General features: G+C 36.3%; 5 protein-coding genes across 10 annotated transcripts; 2 read left to right on the top strand and 3 right to left on the bottom strand.

The window, feature by feature from the left end:
• The first annotated feature begins 183 nt into the window (after window positions 1-183).
• On the top strand, window positions 184-4,391 carry LOC108134906 (leucine-rich repeat flightless-interacting protein 2). Of its 2 annotated transcripts, none has more exons than XM_017255416.1 (7): window positions 184-254; window positions 1,525-1,668; window positions 1,793-2,077; window positions 2,171-2,534; window positions 2,602-2,760; window positions 3,727-3,911; window positions 3,998-4,391. In XM_017255416.1, exons 2-7 carry the CDS (start codon window positions 1,582-1,584, stop codon window positions 4,106-4,108), a joined length of 1,191 nt encoding a protein of 396 aa, XP_017110905.1. In that variant the 5' UTR covers window positions 184-254; window positions 1,525-1,581; the 3' UTR covers window positions 4,109-4,391. The 2 variants fall into 2 exon arrangements, with proteins under 2 accessions (XP_017110905.1, XP_017110906.1); XM_017255417.1 differs by lacking the exon at window positions 184-254 and adding an exon at window positions 272-360.
• A 237-nt stretch (window positions 4,392-4,628) lies between these two features.
• On the bottom strand, window positions 4,629-6,105 carry LOC108134908 (protein stunted). 2 transcript variants are annotated; one of them, XM_017255420.2, is made up of 4 exons: window positions 5,971-6,105; window positions 5,721-5,851; window positions 5,025-5,077; window positions 4,629-4,768 (listed from the first exon to the last, which is right to left on the bottom strand). In XM_017255420.2, exons 1-3 carry the CDS (start codon window positions 5,997-5,999, stop codon window positions 5,064-5,066), a joined length of 174 nt encoding a protein of 57 aa, XP_017110909.1. In that variant the 5' UTR covers window positions 6,000-6,105; the 3' UTR covers window positions 4,629-4,768; window positions 5,025-5,063. The 2 variants fall into 2 exon arrangements, with proteins under 2 accessions (XP_017110909.1, XP_017110908.1); XM_017255419.2 differs by lacking the exon at window positions 5,025-5,077.
• Window positions 6,106-7,364: 1,259 nt separating this feature from the next.
• Window positions 7,365-12,037, bottom strand: LOC108134923 (BEACH domain-containing protein lvsD). Of its 4 annotated transcripts, none has more exons than XM_017255441.2 (5): window positions 11,978-12,037; window positions 10,517-11,636; window positions 8,928-9,036; window positions 7,947-8,111; window positions 7,365-7,488 (listed from the first exon to the last, which is right to left on the bottom strand). In XM_017255441.2, exons 2-5 carry the CDS (start codon window positions 11,204-11,206, stop codon window positions 7,424-7,426), a joined length of 1,029 nt encoding a protein of 342 aa, XP_017110930.1. In that variant the 5' UTR covers window positions 11,207-11,636; window positions 11,978-12,037; the 3' UTR covers window positions 7,365-7,423. The 4 variants fall into 4 exon arrangements, with proteins under 4 accessions (XP_017110930.1, XP_017110927.1, XP_017110928.1 ...); XM_017255438.2 differs by lacking the exon at window positions 11,978-12,037 and adding an exon at window positions 11,703-11,971; XM_017255439.2 differs by lacking the exon at window positions 11,978-12,037 and adding an exon at window positions 11,760-11,971.
• A 530-nt stretch (window positions 12,038-12,567) lies between these two features.
• Window positions 12,568-14,045, top strand: LOC108134830 (glycosyltransferase-like domain-containing protein 1-like). The gene is made up of 3 exons (XM_017255289.2): window positions 12,568-12,653; window positions 12,715-12,997; window positions 13,055-14,045. The coding sequence occupies exons 1-3, from the start codon at window positions 12,569-12,571 to the stop codon at window positions 13,806-13,808; spliced, it is 1,122 nt and encodes a 373-aa protein (XP_017110778.1). The 5' UTR covers window position 12,568; the 3' UTR covers window positions 13,809-14,045.
• A 299-nt stretch (window positions 14,046-14,344) lies between these two features.
• LOC108134909 (myb protein) lies at window positions 14,345-16,666 on the bottom strand. The gene is made up of 2 exons (XM_017255421.2): window positions 15,319-16,666; window positions 14,345-15,246 (listed from the first exon to the last, which is right to left on the bottom strand). Exons 1-2 carry the CDS (start codon window positions 16,664-16,666, stop codon window positions 14,582-14,584), a joined length of 2,013 nt encoding a protein of 670 aa, XP_017110910.1. The 3' UTR covers window positions 14,345-14,581.
• Between the last annotated feature and the right edge of the window lie 10 nt (window positions 16,667-16,676).

Below are 16,676 nucleotides of genomic sequence, written 5' to 3'. Positions count from 1 at the left end.
ACTTTAATAATAGTAACTTTCATTACATAATTGGGCCTGCTCGATCGCAGTATTAATTCTTTGTTTAAAATTTTACAGTAAATCCAACAATATTTATCAAGTCATCCGTGTTAGTGGATGTTTCACTGTGAGAATGGAGTATAACAACTTTATTTTTCTGCTCATATTTATCGATACATCGATGTTTTTCCCATCTCTATTGTGATTAATTGTGATTGTTCTTTCGCTAAAGGTGTCTCTTTAAATTTTTATGTGTATGTGTGTTTAATTAATTTACAGTATTTGTCACCTTGTATATAAATATTTCAAGTGGAATGAGAGAAACAACTTAAAGTGCTTCTGTGATGCACTCTTCTATTGGTAGATACATATGAATGAATTAGGGAAAACAGATGTGTGTAACGCCGCTCCCATTAAAATTAAAACTGCAGTGCATACGGTTTTTTTTTTACAAATATAAATAGTGGCCAAAAAAAGTATTTTCCGGGGATGAGCATCATTGAGGAGAAACTGCCTATTTATAAATAGGACATGCATTTAATAGTTTTTGAGTTCCTGTGCTGTTAATTACGAAGTGTCGACGAGGAATTTGTTAAAGTTGAAAAAAGGCAATGCAAAGAAAAAGTTTACTCTATCTCATTCGCCAATACTTTTGTTGTCTATGTACGTATGTACATACATATGTATGCATATACCCCCGTTTTTTACATAAGTGAGTCGTCCCCACTAGATAACAAGTTGTGGTCCGATGATAAGCTTTCCATATCACACGCATATTATCATTAAAAACATTCCAAAATTTTGGGTTTTAATGAGTCCCCGTTTTCAGAAATAACAAAACAAAAATATTGGAGTTTGTTCATAATTGTTATGGTTCGTTTAATGAAATTTGTTAATTCCACTCTTCGACTCTCTTTTGGCATTCTGTGAAGTAAATTGTAAATATTATTTGCAAATTAAAGTTAGTTCATAGACAATTGTGCCTTAACTGCATGAATATTTGCAATAAATTAATAGCCATATTCCACTTGACACATTAAAACATTCTGCCAAATGTATATTTTTTACTCCTGTGTAATAATGTATTTGCCTTGCTTATATATAGTATTTAACACATCATTTTGATATATAACACAGCCAAAAATTAAACTATGGTTTTCTAATTACTATTGCCACTACAAATTTTTACGTACTATAACGAAAATATTTGTATTTGATTTTATGGTTATATTTGTTAAATTTTTTGTAATCTTAAAACTAGAACCCCAATATTTAAATAAAACAAAAAATAGTTAAAAGTTGACTTACATATTTCTACTATTACTTCTACTTATAATATAGTTATTTAAAAAACTTTTATTTATTTTAATAACTTGCAATAAGGCAGAAAACTTTGAAGGAGGAGAAAGTTTTTCCGACTCAATCAACTGTATACAGTTTTATTCAGGAATTTGTGAAATACCCATTACTCTAAGGAATTAATTATAGAGTATTTAATTAATAAGCTATTCATATTTTTACCAGTGACCGACCGCTTACGATATATATAAAGGAAATAAGTTAAAATTGAGTTCAGTTTCAATGGAAAGTATCAGCACCACTGGTCGTCGACGGAACAACATGCGAATCAATGCCGAAGATAATGCGCTGGATCAAATTACAAAAGAGGCAAGTATTCCATTTAGTTTTAGTTAATGTGACACTGTTTTATCAGTGACATTGTATCAGTTGACATTATAATTTTAGAAAAACATGTACTAACTCTATATACAATTGAAATGCTTATTCTTAGGCCGAAGCACGACTGGCCGCTCGTCGACAAGCGCGTGCTGAAGCCCGCGAGATTCGTATGCGGGAGCTCGAGCGCCAGCAGAAGGAGCAGGAAATAAGCGCTGACCGTGTCTTTGACATGCAAAACGCCACCGCAGTGGGAAGCGAACCGCTTTCGGTGCATCCGGTACGCCTCGCCTACGGCGGACTGTTAAATGTAACCCGTGCCTCAGCATCCCGGCGGAGTAGTGAGGACTCCGTGGAAGACGAGGGAAGAAGTTTTCGCGACTTCAAGCACGAGCTTAAAGTATGTAGACTCACTTCGTTTCTATGCAGTTTGCAGTTTGCAGTTTGCAGTTTTACTAAGCATATTTGTTATTTATTTATTTTTTTTTATTAGGATGTTGAGGATCGGTTTCGAAAAGCCATGATAACGAATGCCCAGTTGGACAACGATCGTGCCTCACAGGCCTACGAAGTCAAATTGCTGAAGGACAAATGCGAAATCATGGAAGAGTCGTTTGCCCAACTGCAGCGCGAGTTCAAGGAGAAGATGCGTGATTGCAACGCCCTCAAACGGAACTTGGACCGCTCCAATCTCGAGCTTAAGCTAGTGCAAGGACAGTTAAATGAGCGCGACTCGTTGATAGCCGAACAGGGCCTTTTGATTGTGGCAGTTGAAAATGCCGATGGCAGCGATGCAAAACGAGCTCTAGTGAGTGTTGAGAATGCTAAAGTTTTGGCGTCCGTTCAGGGTTCTTTAGGTGATTGTCACTCCGGCTGTTGAAGCCATGCCCCAAAATCATTGCCTAACCATTCGTTTCGTTTCAGATGTAAGACTTAAAAAGTTTAGCGACGAAAAACAGCGACTGCTATCCGAAGTGCAAAAGCTTCACGAGCAGCTTGAGGAGTATAAAAGTGATGGAACCGTTGGACGTCGCAGTTCATCGCAGGGTTCCTTTGGCGATGAAAATGATTACGAGGCCCAACGTATGTTAACCAAAATTACATAACGACAACTATTTTTTTCGCACGTAATGTCTTCCCGGTGTCTGTGAATAACTAGCAATTTGACGTCACAAAAATATTAATATATTATGAGTTGTTTGTTTTTTAAATGAAGAAATTTTTAAAACATATATTATTTCTTCAATATACATAATTTTATAACTTTCTGTCGCATTTCCCTGGTAATTTATCTGTATCAGAATTTCCCTAAAACTATATATATTTTTTTAATTTTGTTAAAACAAAATTAAAAATAGGGAAAAATATATATATTTCTGATTCTATTGATAATTTTGTTGCATTTATGTGTAAATCCATCACATCCATTTTTTTTTATATAATCACAAATAAAGTTGTAAACAAAATATTTTAATTAAACCCCACTCTGAAGAAATTTTTAAACTCACCGACTTTTAAGTTTAAAAAGCACAGTAGAACTTATTTATTTTATAGTTGAAGCCGTTTATCACAAGGTTCTAATTTTTTAATCACGACAACTAGTTTTGCTTCATCTAATTGGTAATTTTGGACACTTACAGAGATACCGAGATTCGCTCAAAGCAATTTTAAAGTAAATAAATTAAAAATTTATGAATGGTAAAACATTTCTAACAGATTTCGGTGTGCTGAATCTGATTTTGGCTATGAACAAGCTATCTATCGGGTAAATTCTCTCCAAAAATGTAATTTAGCTCACCGAAACCTTATTGAAAATGTGTTGTTGTCAATATAAAGCAGAACATTTTCCAAATTTTAGACAATTATTCTATAAACAAATGAACTGAACAATTTAAAGTAGTAATAGTAATCAGCCAACAAATTCGTTTGTTAGAGCTATAATTTTTTCATAAATAGAAACATTGTGTTTTACTATCGCAAGTTGGTAAAATACAGCTGCAAAATATTGGTATTATATTATGAGTCTTATATTCTTATATTATCCGACAGGGGAATCAAACAAAATCATTTCAGACCATAAATATAAGCTGCAGAAAGCTGAACAGGAGATCGCCAATTTGCAATCGAGCTTAGCCCGTTCAGAGACTCAAGTAATACGATACAAAAGCACTGCGGAAGCCGCCGAAAAGGCGGAGGCTGAGCTGAAAGTCGAGCGCCGTAAGCTTCAGCGTGAGGTATGTAATGCAAATTCAATCAGATGCGACTAAAGAAGACTTTATAAGCGTGTTTATTAATTAACTATTTTCCTTACACATGCTAGCATCGGGAACTTTTGGAAAAACTGGAAGAAGCCGAAACGTCAAACAACCATTTATTGAAACGCCTTGATAAGTTGAAAAATGCAAAGAGTGCCATTCTAAAGGACTTATGATCTAAGATGGAAACTGCAATGCCGCCAAACATTGCAAGGTCGAATCCGATGACATAGAAAACAGTACGACATCATCAGCATACAAATATTGCAATTTAATTAGCACTTCGATGGCAGTTTGATCGATCTTAGTGGTAGCAAAACGATCATTTTTGAAGGATAATCCAAAATACTCTACCTTAAAAATATATAATTAAATTAAACTAAACTAACTGGATAATAATTAACATAAATAATGTCTATATGTAAAGCGCAAAATATAAGTAACAATTCAATTGGTTCAGCAGTGTGTACAAAATTTTTAAAAAAATTTTTTCTTAGTCGCGTTAACAAAACTTCATTGTAATTAATCCATCCAGATGGAAAATTTATTTTGTATCAGTTCACACTAAATGCATCTTTTGGCAGAAATTTTATATTTTTATTAAAATTGAATAGTACCTAACTGCTGGGGGCTTAAATAGCTAATAAGCCAGCTTTAAAAAATAACCCAATGACGAAAAAGATTAACGCAAAAGCCTTGTTTGAACAATTCAAATTTTATTTAAATTTTTTCGTTTTTGGAATCATTGCAGCATTGAAAGATGTTACTTTTGGTGCAAATCATGTATTGGGGGCCACTGAGAAGCATCTACGATTCCGATTGGGTGGTTTGGCGCTCTGTGAACAAGGAAAAATAGAATAGATTAACAATGGGCACAGTAAATAGTTTAATTATTCAAATAACATAGTTATTAGTCGGTTGGTTTGTAAACTTTGGAGCGGGAAATTTGGAATATATATTAAGACATTGCATGTACATGCTTAGTAGTTTGAAACAGAGTTTGGCACTTTGAAAACAAAGTTAAAAACACATAGGCCTTTTTCGAGATTTATGCAAACATTGGGGTTCAGCCGAGCAATGCTAGGCACTTACGACAGTTTTGAAACTATTAATTTGTTGATGGAACACTTTTTAAGCCTTTTCATCTGAAAAATACATATAAATGTGACGAAATATCAAATATTAATTGAACACGACTATAAACCTAATACCAGTGTTGAGTCCGACAGAAAAATTCAAAGTTAAAGTTAGTTTGGCAGCGAGATTTTTCTGTATTTTACCGATTTATAACTTGTAACCAAAAGCAGCTAATTGAAACTTGTTTATATCAGATAATGTTCCAATATTTGGGCCGAAACTTTTTGAATTTAGCGTGTATCCAATAGAAGCTGATTAAAATTTGTTTGGAATCTGGAGGGTATGAGTATATACATATGTCGCTATTCGAAAGCTAATAAGACTTCTTCTTATCAATCATATATCATAATCAAAATGTTTAAACGCTTTAAGGCCCGTTTTCTTGGGTACATGGTAAGCTAAAAGTAGATTTTTATGCTACAACTACTAGATTGTAAACATTTCTCAGTTTACTTTAAGCCTACCACGAAAACGAGAAAACGGTCAGGACTGTCAGGTAAACAGCTTGTAACCCTTATTTATGATGCTTTTGCATCAATTTGCAGCTTTTCCCATATATACCCTATATTGGTTTATATAATGCCTGCTGCCTTGCAGGTCAGTTACCTCGCCAAAATGGGCATGGACCAAAAGTTAAAGGATAATACGTACGTGCAGGCCTGCCATTTGCCCAGGGCGTGAACTTGACATGGCTGGCGTCGCGTTTGGCGGCATCCACACGGAGTTCCGTCCGCAAGGCCTCACGCAGAACGCGAGCGGCGATGTTGGAATATTGGATGTAGCTGCAATCAGAAATATTTTTATTAATTATGTTATGTAATGCGGCACTGCACTGAATGTGTTTTCGTTGTAAATGAAAACTATCACAACATATTGCAATAGAAACTTATATAATGCTTACGTAATTCCGGCAGCTCTCCAGGCAGTCATTGTGATCGGATTATTCGAAATATATTCACGCTACACAAAAAATAATAAGATATTCTTTTTCTGAATCTGCCCAGTGTGACCACAAAATGTTGTGCTGAAATATACCAACTGACTGGCAGCAAATACTACATGTGATGTACATAAGGATGTATAAAGTGCGCCAAGATAGCGTCAATGACAAAGCAACGAAATTAGAACGGTGGAAATGAAACATATGATTCGTTTTTAAACTTTTTTCTATTAGAAGATTTGGATTTGCTATCAATTTAAACACAAAATAAGGTCTTTCAGGTGCACATGCGTACGCTTTTACGTTTTGCAACATAAAAGAGTATTTTTTATTTTCATTTATGTGCATACAACCGGGACACCGATTGATCATATAATAAACATATTTCAGCCTTTAAGACTTTATTGATAATTCAATCATTTTATTAATCAACTTATTTGAAATCTGTATGCTCCGGCTTTCGATTGACAGCTGTTAGTTTTGAAGCTTTGTTGTATAATATACTTCCTGAAAAATGTCTTGTCTCCAAACGCAAATATAAACAAAAAATGCAAATAGAGTTTATTTGTTATTAACCTTAAAAACGGGCTAAAGTCAAATAACACAAATCGAGACGCCTTGGAAAGTTTAAGTTTCTTTGAAGCAAGCTACCAGTTAAAATTAGTATTATTTCAGTATCGTTTAATCTTCCAATCCTGGAAAATATTTTTTTCCAATTGTCACCACAGCAACGCAAATCCTGACCAATTATATTATGACTTCAAAAATGCCCAATATAAAATAAACTTAAGGATATATTAGATTATTTATTTATCATTGACTTTAAGTTAGACTTTACAGATAATATTTTAAAACTTAACAGAAGAAAACACTTAAATTCTAATTAAATATGTTTATATACAGAACAAAAATTTCTTCAATATTCTTTATCGCGTTAAAGAATCGATCTGACAAGTATATGCTTATTTTTTGTTTTTAGACGCACACTTAAAAGCAGAACGCAAGGGGGAAATTATCTTTTTTTCACGTACTTGGGTTTTTCAATATTTTTGACATATTTGAAATAAGTTTTGTTATTACTCTTTTTCTAATTAGGTTAACAAGTCCGATTTCTAAAAGCAATTAGCATTGTATTCGTATGTTACATGTTATAAATATGCAGTCTAGCAACTTTAATACAGAGTATAGGCATTTTGCACATGCTCATGAATTCCTGTGTGTATATATATAAAATATATATTGTATGTACATAAATATTTTAAACAAAGCGCCTTGTTCATCCAGACATACATTTTTATATTTTAATAAATATACTTTTTTGACTGCACAAAAATGTAATTTATACATATACTTTTTTTTTATTATTTTATAATTCAAATTAGTTTAAATATTACACTATTATATAATAATTTAGTTACAAAATAGAGCAATTTGTGGAACAGCATCGTCCAGAACCGCCTTTACTATTTTGTCTTTGATCTAAAAAAGAGAAAAATCCAATTATAAACAAATGGATGACATGATGACATGATATATAGCTTCAGCAAGTCACAATTAATATAGCCTCGATTTGTCATTAATTTTTCAGACTTTTCCTTTTATTTGGTTTTATGTTTCTACATTTCAAATAAATGTTATGTTTGTAATAAAAATTTAATGGGATTGGAATATGCTGTGAAGCAGTCAATATTTTTTTTATTAAAAATTAACCTGATTCTTTTGTATTTTTCTAGGACAAAGTTTTTGGATTTATTAAAGATTTATTTGACAACAGTTGTTTTCAATGACCCAAAAAAATGTTTTAAATTTTACGAACTGACTAACGCAATCTCAATAGATTTTAAGTTTGTTTTCGAATACTTAGGGCTCAAGCTATTTAATTTTATTACTCGTAACTTCACTGTAAATTTTGATTTTATATTATTCAAAAAACATACCTTGCGAATTGGGCTCTGGCAAATTATCACGTGGCACTAAATGCATAACAGTCGTTTTGCCTAATGGAAGTCCCAGTGCTCCTAAGGTTACATTGCAGTGAAGAAAACGACCTTGATAAATCAAACGCAAGATTTCGGCTTTCGCTACAGTTTCATGAGTCCAATCTAGAAAATTAAAGAATAGTATTAAAATATGTATTATACATTTTATAAAAAAGGGTCTTGACTTCAGTGCTGTAATATGCAAGGAATATAAAATCTGCACACTTTATTCCGTCAAATAATAAAATAATTCAAATAATGGAGATTTGGGTATTAAAAAGGCAAATAAGAGGCTTTAAAATAAGATTACTTCACGGGTAAATTTTACGTAATCACCATTCCTTTGTTAAATCATTTCGAAACGCATAAGCTGGGTAATCGTAAAAATGAAACGCAATTTTAAAAAAATTTATACATTAGGTTGTCTGTAAGTTGTCCGCGAATTCGGATTAAAAAAATGGCATCCCTGACACTTGTTCGAAAATAAAATGTGAGCAAGGTGGCAATGTGAAATACCAGCTGATACGTTAAAGTGTTTTTAAAATATTGTATTCATAAATTATTTTACTTTTAATTATGATCGGAAAAAATTAAGATTGTCTAAGATTAAACCATTTTGTTTGGAAACTTAGTTAAATCGTTGATCTCAAATCATCGAAGGATTAAGGTCTCTACCATTAAAAAAATGGGAATAGAGTGTATCTCAAGCGGAAGTAAATTCTGTAACATTCTTGTTATAAATGATTAAACAACTGGATTGATTCATTAGCATATTTGTGGTTATGGTTTACGGGGTCAGTTTCGCCAATAACAAATTAAGTCCCGATTTGTAGTATAGTATATGCTAAAAGTAGGATTTAAACCATACTTTAAGCTTATCTTAAAAGAAAAAATTGGAACTACAAGTAAGTGAATGAACATTTACACTGTTTTACTAACCTTCTGGCCAATTATCAAATACTGTTTGTGCAATATCACCTGCGGAATCTGACGGGCTAAAAATAAATTCTTTTGTTTTACCACTCACAAGTATGAGGCGAAGGTTTATCTGAAAATACATACAATACATGTCAATAAATTCGAATTCGTATATATATTAAGCCTATTATTCAATTTATAAAATCACCTGTATTTCTTAATGCTTGAAAAATTATGAGCACATAAATCAACCATATTATGCTGTGAGCCCAACACAATTTTCAAATAAAAACAATGCAAAAAAAAATGTATCATTCTTTACTTAAATTTGCTGTAAAAAGTACTCGAGCTGCTGTGAAAGTATTTGATTTGCTGTCAGCAATTTGAAAGCAAATTTTATATTTTTCCATGATCTGCGAACGATATTTTTCAGACTGAATGGCTCAAAAAATGGGTTTCATTTCAGTAAGTTAAACATATCTATTTTATCAACCTCGAAGCATTGTTTAAAATTGCATATTTTTCTAAACAATTGCTTTGAAAATTAGTTGAAAAATCAGAAGCATTCATTCCTTCTGATTTTGCTTTGCTTTCGGTTTCAAAAATTTTAAAAGCGACAGCACACCAAAGCAAAAAAATGTAAAGCATTGAAAGCATTTTCAAGCGATTTGTAATAAAACTAAAATTAATTTTCCATCGTTTATATTAGGATAGTGACCATCATAATCAAAAATCTATGTTGATAATTTATACATAATGATAATGACCCTTCCAAAGCATTGAATTAAATTACAGCTTTCGGAACCGAGAGATTTTCAAAATTGATTTGCCCATGTTTGCGTAAGAATCATTGTAAAAGTTTAAACAAAAAAACGCGAAGAACAAGTCGGTCAGTATAACTGATAAATACAGTTACGCATACAGTCATTCAATTTTTATAAGATTATAAAAAGAAAGCAAAAATTGTTTTTATATAAGTAAAAAAAAACTATTAAGATATACAAAGTGAAGAAAATTAATTTTTTTTACATTTATTAGATAGACTTATTTGTTGATCTGCCTTAATGTATCCCGAACAATAAAAATGTTAGATCGCGAATTCTTAAACAAGTCTTAGACCGTACAAATGCACTGCGTAATTTTTTAGCTTAGTTGGTCAAAAGTCAACCAATTATTTATTTTATTGCTTGTGGAATATGTCAGAAAACGTCCTTAAAATATAGCCCTAAAGAAGTTTCATGTTCTTTGGTTCATCGAATAAAGTATGGGTTTGTGTGTAACTATGATAATTAGGAATAACCAAGGAGGGTGAAATGCACAAAAAAAAAAGAAAGCAAATACAAATTTAGCCTTGGGATTTTACACACAGAAAGGTCAAATTTGGTATTAGTGTTGTTATGGCACTTCATCGAAAACTGACAATTATTTCTAATAAATCGAAACTATTCCTAATAAATATTAACTATTATCGATAAGTTTATATGTATATTTTGTATGGGGCTGAAAGACCTCCTTGCACCTTTTACTCAACGAATAATATTATACATAATACCCTCTGCAGCTTAAAACGATATATTTATATAAATATGTATAGGCGACGTAAGACTTACTTTATCAGATGGTATTGTTCGGTGCATTTTCTGTGTTGCCAACGGAGTGATACTGGCCTTGACATTGGTGCAACAATGCGAAGAGGCAACCTCCGAGGTGGAGGAGGAGGAGGGGCCGAGGACCGAGGAGGCGGATCCATCGGCAGCCAAGGGCGATGACGGTTCCGAGGATGTCATTGTGGGCGAGAAGTTGGCCAGGAGTTGGTGCTGATGTGGATGTTGATGTGGATGTGCTTGGGGCTTCCCCTGGTATCGCAACGATGGGGGCTTCTGCACCAGGGCGTAGGATTGGCGCTGATGATGCACTGCTGCTATGGTATCGGTGCAGTATGAAAACGATGAGAAGGGCAAAAACGATTGACCCTGGACCTGGACCTGTGACTGTGACTGTGCCTGCGCCTGGGTATTTGTAGTTGTATTCGTATTCGCAGTACTCTTCTCGGTAACGGTTACCAATGGTGATGTCGCGGACCTTGTGGCTCCCAAGGAGGCTGTGGATGAGCCGCTCGAGGATAGGGAATACGAACGCTTGGAATTGAGCGACTTCCGCTTTTGTTGACCTGCTACAATTGCGACGATGGTGTGCTCTTGCTGTTGTTGTTGTTGTTGCTGTTGTTTTTGTTGTTGTTGCTGTTGATGTTTAACTGCTGCCGTTGTAGGTGTTTTTTCAACCGAAGACCTTAACGACATGGCGAGTAGCTTTTTACCCTTTGGCAATTCACTCTGTTCATATGTACGTGCAGCAGTTCTCTAACTGCACAGTATATTTGCATAGGGGTAACTTCTTGGGTTGGCAATAATAATAATCGGAATCATCAGTTGCAAAAGCCATTATGATATTCCCAACTTTTCATTATTTTCCTTATACAAATTGGTGCAACTTTCGATTATTTTTATTGCATTCATACATATGTACGTATGTATGTACATATGTAATTCGACTACATCGCTCGGTTCAACACTAGAATTTTAATTGGCTTTCGTTGGATTGTTTTTCAAATGACTTTATGTAAAATGTTTTTTTTTTTTTCGATTGAAGCTTTTATTGTGATTGCTTTTTTTTTTTGTTTTTCCAATATCTGCGCACTAATAAGTTATGTTGATGCCTAATGTCCAGACACTAAAATAGAGTAAAGCAGTATAGATTACGAATACGTACACTTGTATGCACTTAAATATGTATTACATCTATGATTGCTTATGCTAAACTTCCTTTCTTTATTTTATATCAATGTCTTCATACATATACACATAAGTAGATAGATGGAATTGGATATACAGTGCTTGCGCGATTAAGCTTAATTTGCGTGTTTAACTTTTAATATCGATTGAAGGTATAATCTGCAGACAAAAAAAAAGCGTTTTCTCCGTTTTACTTAGTTTTTAAGCATTAATTTTTGCCCGAGATGACACAATTTTTAATTTTCCTATAACGACACGATGGTAAATACTTATACATACTCATTTTGCATTTATAAAAACAGTGTGCCCAGTGTATGTGCAAAAAAAAACAGCAAAATTAGACTCGGTTTCCAGTTGTCAGTATTTTATTTTTCAGTTCTGCGTTTGAACAGCTGTTACCGATAATTTATATGTCAAATAATAGGCTGTTTTTACTCGATCGATCTTAAATCTTAAAATACGTGCATTGAACAGGTTTTAGACATTTTGCATGAAATATGTTGATGTGTTACAAATGCTTTTAAATTAAATTACTTTTGAATTTGGCTCAGAAACATGCAATTTGGTTTTTTTCTAAGCGATTGCTGAAATTTTAGCAGTTCAGCAACCCATTTTCAGCAACTCCGAGATTCAGTCGTTTAGGAAATACCCAAACAGATTCGATAAATTTATTTATTAATGGCATATTAGTGTATGATTCTATTGTTCCACCACACATATTCATATAAGAAGAAGGAATAAATAAGTAAATTAATAAGTAAAGGCAAATTTATTCAGTTGTATTAATTAAAATATTAAAAAAGCTTTTGTATTATTTTGAAAATCGGATGGTATTTTTTTTACTATTCTACGGTCACACTTTACGAAATCATGGCGTGCGCCAAGCCGCATATTTTGATTATCGAGCCGTTCTACGGAGGCAGCCACAAACAGCTGATTAACACATTGATCGAGGGTATGTCGCCAAGATGGATCTGATGGATTACTGACCACTTAATAATAATAATAATTCGCAGGTCTTAGCACGGCAGATTATGAGCTATTCAGCCTGCCCGCCAAGAAATGGCACTGGCGAGCACGCACCTCCGCACTGTATTTCTCGCAGCTGATACCCCTCGATCACGAATACAGGGTGCTGTTTGCCAGCTCCGTTTTGAGCCTGGCCGAGCTGATTGGCATCCGACCTGATCTCGGCCAGTGTCGCAAGATTATCTACTTTCACGAAAACCAGCTGGTCTATCCGGTGCAAGAGGTGAAACAGCGCGACTGTCAATACGGTCTAAACGAGATCCTTTCCTGGTGAGCCACTTCATCTGGTTCTCCTTTACCCAATCTATATAATTGATAACCTTTTAGTCTCGCCGCGGATATAGTGCTCTTCAATTCGCAATTCAATCGCACATCGTTTCTGGATAATGTGCAGCCCTTTCTCAATATTCAGCCTGACTTTAAAGTGAGGCAGATCCGCGAGAAAATTGAGAAGAAATGCCATGTGCTGTACTTTCCCATTAACTTTAACAGCATGCCAAAGAGGAGGCCAACCGGAAATGGGGATTCTGATCTGGATCTGGATCAGGAGTGCCTGCACCTTATATGGCCACATCGATGGGAGCACGATAAAAATCCAATGCTCTTGGTCGAGGTGCTTTGCGAACTCAATAGGAGTGATGTGAACTTTAAGGTGACCATTTGTGGCGAGAGCTACCAGGAGGTTCCAGCGGCATTTGAGAATATAAGAGAAAAGCTCGGCACCAAGCTCGTACACTTTGGCCATCTGGAGCGTGAGGAATATGTAAGGACACTGCTCGCCAGTGACATAGTCATATCCACTGCCGATCACGAGTTCTTTGGCGTGGCCATGCTGGAGGCCACTTTCTGCGGCTGTTATCCCATTGCCCCCAATAAACTGGTGTACCCCGAAATCTATCCAAAGGAGAACCTTTACGGCACGTCCAACTCGCTGGTCAAGAAGCTGCGAAATTGGTGCAGAAATCCGAGAGCCTTTCGCCGGCACCGCAATCAGTTTTTTGAGACTTTTAATTTTGATCCTTACTCGGCTGAGCAACTGGTGCCAAAATATTTAAGCTTATTAAACAGAGATATTAGTTAAACAATATTTAAGCTGTTTTGTTTGGGGAGTACCTAGATACCCGTACCAAGTTAACATTAGTAAATACTTATTCTTACTTGTGCACTTATAAGTAGTTAACTTTTTATTTTTACTAAAATGTAATTTGGGGCCAAATGAAAATGAAAATCTTTCAATAATCTCTATTGCAGTCTAACCCCCACTAAAATCGTTTGAAAAATAAAAAAGTTTATTTGAGCAAGGCTGCCATAGCATTTACTTGTCCTGTTTAGAATTTGATAAATTCCTAAAACAACCAAGCTCGGTTAAAGTGTATTTGATTTATAAAACAACAAAGCTTACGGACGGTCCATCCCAAGCTACAAACATATATAAAAATGTATATGTACATATATATACCCCATCCGTCCTTGTATATCTTATAAGGAAAGCGGTTTGACCGGATCTTTATAGTCTACGGAGCATAATCCTTGATTGTAGACGACTTTAATATTATTGCTTGCCATTAAACAATTAAACCAATTACCCAAACAGCCCACTTCATTTTCTTAACGCTGTTTTATTACTTTAATATTGTTTATTTATTAAATATACGAAAAAAATGGGATAAAATTCAAAGTGCGTGCCAATAATACCATCAAATTAGTATTTATACTCTTATTTTGAAATGCGTTGCTCATGAATCGAAAATATAATCAAAATTCGGTAGAAATTTAAGGAACCATATCTACATGATTTAAGAAATGAAACTTATTCAATGTGTTAATACCTCATATAGCAACAAGAATTTAATTTTATAGCGACCCATAACGGTCAAATGAGTTCACCATACACTTTTGTTTCTCAAAGTTTAGGGAACGCGGTACACAGGAAAGATTTTTAAGACAAGCATATGCCTGCTCCTCCATAAATAGTTGATCTTTGGTTTTGCCGCAAGCCACACGTGCCCATTTGGGATCAATGACATGATCGTAGGACAAAACACCACGGAACTTGTAGTTTCTGCGATTATGGAATGGTCTATTCTCCTTTCGGCCCTCGTCGAACGGAAGATCCTGTTCGCTGCACAGCGTGTCCTTTAGAATATTGCTTGGCGAAGTGAGAAACTTGCTGGGCGTCTCGGTTTCGAAAGGTTGAATCTTCTTAGCGGTGGCCCCATTGGAAAGATGATTGGAGCTCCAAGTCGAAAGTAGTGACTTTCTGGCACGTTTCAAATGCGGCGACTGCTGCTGACCCACACCGTTTGTATTGTTTTCAGCGTTGAACGAATCACCACCACCCATAACATTTGAATTGTTTGTGGTTAGCGAATTGCTCAGATGTTCCTCGTTGATGATCTCAGCCAGATCCTCAACCAGGCTAGACGGACTGGACGGTTCATATTGGCGACCTGCCCTTTTCTTGCCAATGGCAGCGAGGGCCTTCTTGAAGGGCGTTGGCGTACGCGGTCCAAGTTGACCTAAACGTAAAAACGTAAAATGATCATCAATTGCTGCACACATGTACAAACAAGATGTGTGTGTATACTTACTCTTATGTGGCGTTTCGATGGACGAACTTTCCATTTCCTTCTTGATCTCCATGCCCACACGATTGTAGACCTTGGCCACCGGAGTACTGGCTGGCAAATTCATGTCCTCAAATGTGGTCAGGCATGGCGACTTGAGGAAATGGCTTGGTGAGAATGGTAGCGATTTGATTGGCGTAATGACCGGCGAGCCCGGTAGCCTGTTGGTCTTCACATCGTCCTGGGAAACCCCATTCGATGGGCCAGCCTGAAGGTGGGTTTCGGGAATGTGCTTGCGAGTACGCTTCAATATGTTTGGTGTCTGGCGCGGCAGCGACATTTTCATAACTGAATGCGGCATGTTGTGGGCTAGGGAGGAACCCATTTGATGTTCACCTGCATTAGAATCTTGTGACTCGGTTAGCTCGGCTTTCACTTTACTTTGAGACATGCCATCAGTTTGTTCGGGTTTAACAACTGGATTGGATTCGGCCGCCGAGTCAGCAGATCCAATCTTCTGTTGCAAACTAAATTGTCCCTTGCTGATGCCACCGGACTTGATCAATGTGATGAGATGAGTTCGCGAGCTCTTCAAGTCACCGCCAGATGCATTAACCGACCTGCGTTCGGCATCATACTTGCGGCGCATCGTCGAGTTCCAATGGTTTTTGATGGCATTGTCAGTGCGTCCGGGCAAGAGTTTAGCGATCTTCGCCCACTGGTTGCCCAGCCGAATGTGAGCCTTGTAGATGATCTTGTCCTCCTCCTCGGTCCAGGCTGTCTTCTTGATGTTCGGATTGAGGTGGTTGTGCCACCGCTCGCGGCACTGCTTCCCAATGCGCCCATTCAGGTAGCGGGCTATCAGGGTCCACTTCTTTGGCCCGAAACTCCGCACCAGTTCGATCACCTTGTCGTCCTCGTCCCGCGTCCACGGTCCCTTGATCAGCTCCGGATTGAGGACTTTGGCCCAACGCTGCTGCACCTGCTGCTCCAGTCGGTCCTTGAAGTGCGGCCCAATGATCTCCCAGTTCTCGCCATGCTTCTCCACTAGCGACTTGAGCAGCACGTCCTCCGATTTCGACCACCGCTTGCCAAATCCGTAATTCGGATGCACCGCCCCAATGCTATTCGCACTTTTATTCTGACCACCTCTTTGTCCCGCCGACTTGGAATCCTGCAGCGAAGATTCCAGCGGACATCCCGAGTCGGTGTTACTGTTTAGGGTGAGTGCACCATTCCCGGTCGACTCCTTGTCGCCATCTTGGGTGTCCTCCTGCTCCGAATATTCCGACTCCTCCGACTCGGAGTTCCCATCGTACACCAATAGGTCGTCGCCCGTTTCACTGCTAGCACTTGCACTGGCACTCGCCATTTTTTATTAA

Source organism: Drosophila elegans, unplaced genomic scaffold, assembly GCF_018152505.1.
Source record: "Drosophila elegans isolate 14027-0461.03 unplaced genomic scaffold, ASM1815250v1 contig_149, whole genome shotgun sequence".
Taxonomy (NCBI): Eukaryota; Metazoa; Arthropoda; class Insecta; order Diptera; family Drosophilidae; genus Drosophila; species Drosophila elegans.
This window is presented reverse-complemented; position numbering and strand designations above follow the sequence as displayed.

Coding starts and splice junctions, on each gene's coding strand:
- LOC108134908 (XM_017255419.2), bottom strand. CDS start 5,999: ATGACTGCCTGGAGAGCTGCCGGAATTAC. Junction 5,852..5,970: donor TGGAGAGCTGCCGGAATTAC/GTAAGCATTATA, acceptor TTCTGATTGCAG/CTACATCCAATATTCCAACA. Junction 4,769..5,720: donor GGCAAATGGCAGGCCTGCAC/GTACGTATTATC, acceptor CCTTGTTCACAG/AGCGCCAAACCACCCAATCG.
- LOC108134909 (XM_017255421.2), bottom strand. CDS start 16,666: ATGGCGAGTGCCAGTGCAAGTGCTAGCAGTGAAACGGGCGACGACCTA. Junction 15,247..15,318: donor CATCGAAACGCCACATAAGA/GTAAGTATACAC, acceptor TTTTACGTTTAG/GTCAACTTGGACCGCGTACG.
- LOC108134830 (XM_017255289.2), top strand. CDS start 12,569: ATGGCGTGCGCCAAGCCGCATATTTTGATTATCGAGCCGTTCTACGGA. Junction 12,654..12,714: donor GATTAACACATTGATCGAGG/GTATGTCGCCAA, acceptor AATAATTCGCAG/GTCTTAGCACGGCAGATTAT. Junction 12,998..13,054: donor CTAAACGAGATCCTTTCCTG/GTGAGCCACTTC, acceptor ATAACCTTTTAG/TCTCGCCGCGGATATAGTGC.
- LOC108134923 (XM_017255441.2), bottom strand. CDS start 11,206: ATGTCGTTAAGGTCTTCGGTTGAAAAAACACCTACAACGGCAGCAGTT. Junction 9,037..10,516: donor GAACAATACCATCTGATAAA/GTAAGTCTTACG, acceptor ATGTATTTTCAG/ATAAACCTTCGCCTCATACT. Junction 7,489..7,946: donor GCCAGAGCCCAATTCGCAAG/GTATGTTTTTTG, acceptor TCTCTTTTTTAG/ATCAAAGACAAAATAGTAAA.
- LOC108134906 (XM_017255416.1), top strand. CDS start 1,582: ATGGAAAGTATCAGCACCACTGGTCGTCGACGGAACAACATGCGAATC. Junction 1,669..1,792: donor TGGATCAAATTACAAAAGAG/GCAAGTATTCCA, acceptor GCTTATTCTTAG/GCCGAAGCACGACTGGCCGC. Junction 2,761..3,726: donor AAATGATTACGAGGCCCAAC/GTATGTTAACCA, acceptor ATTATCCGACAG/GGGAATCAAACAAAATCATT.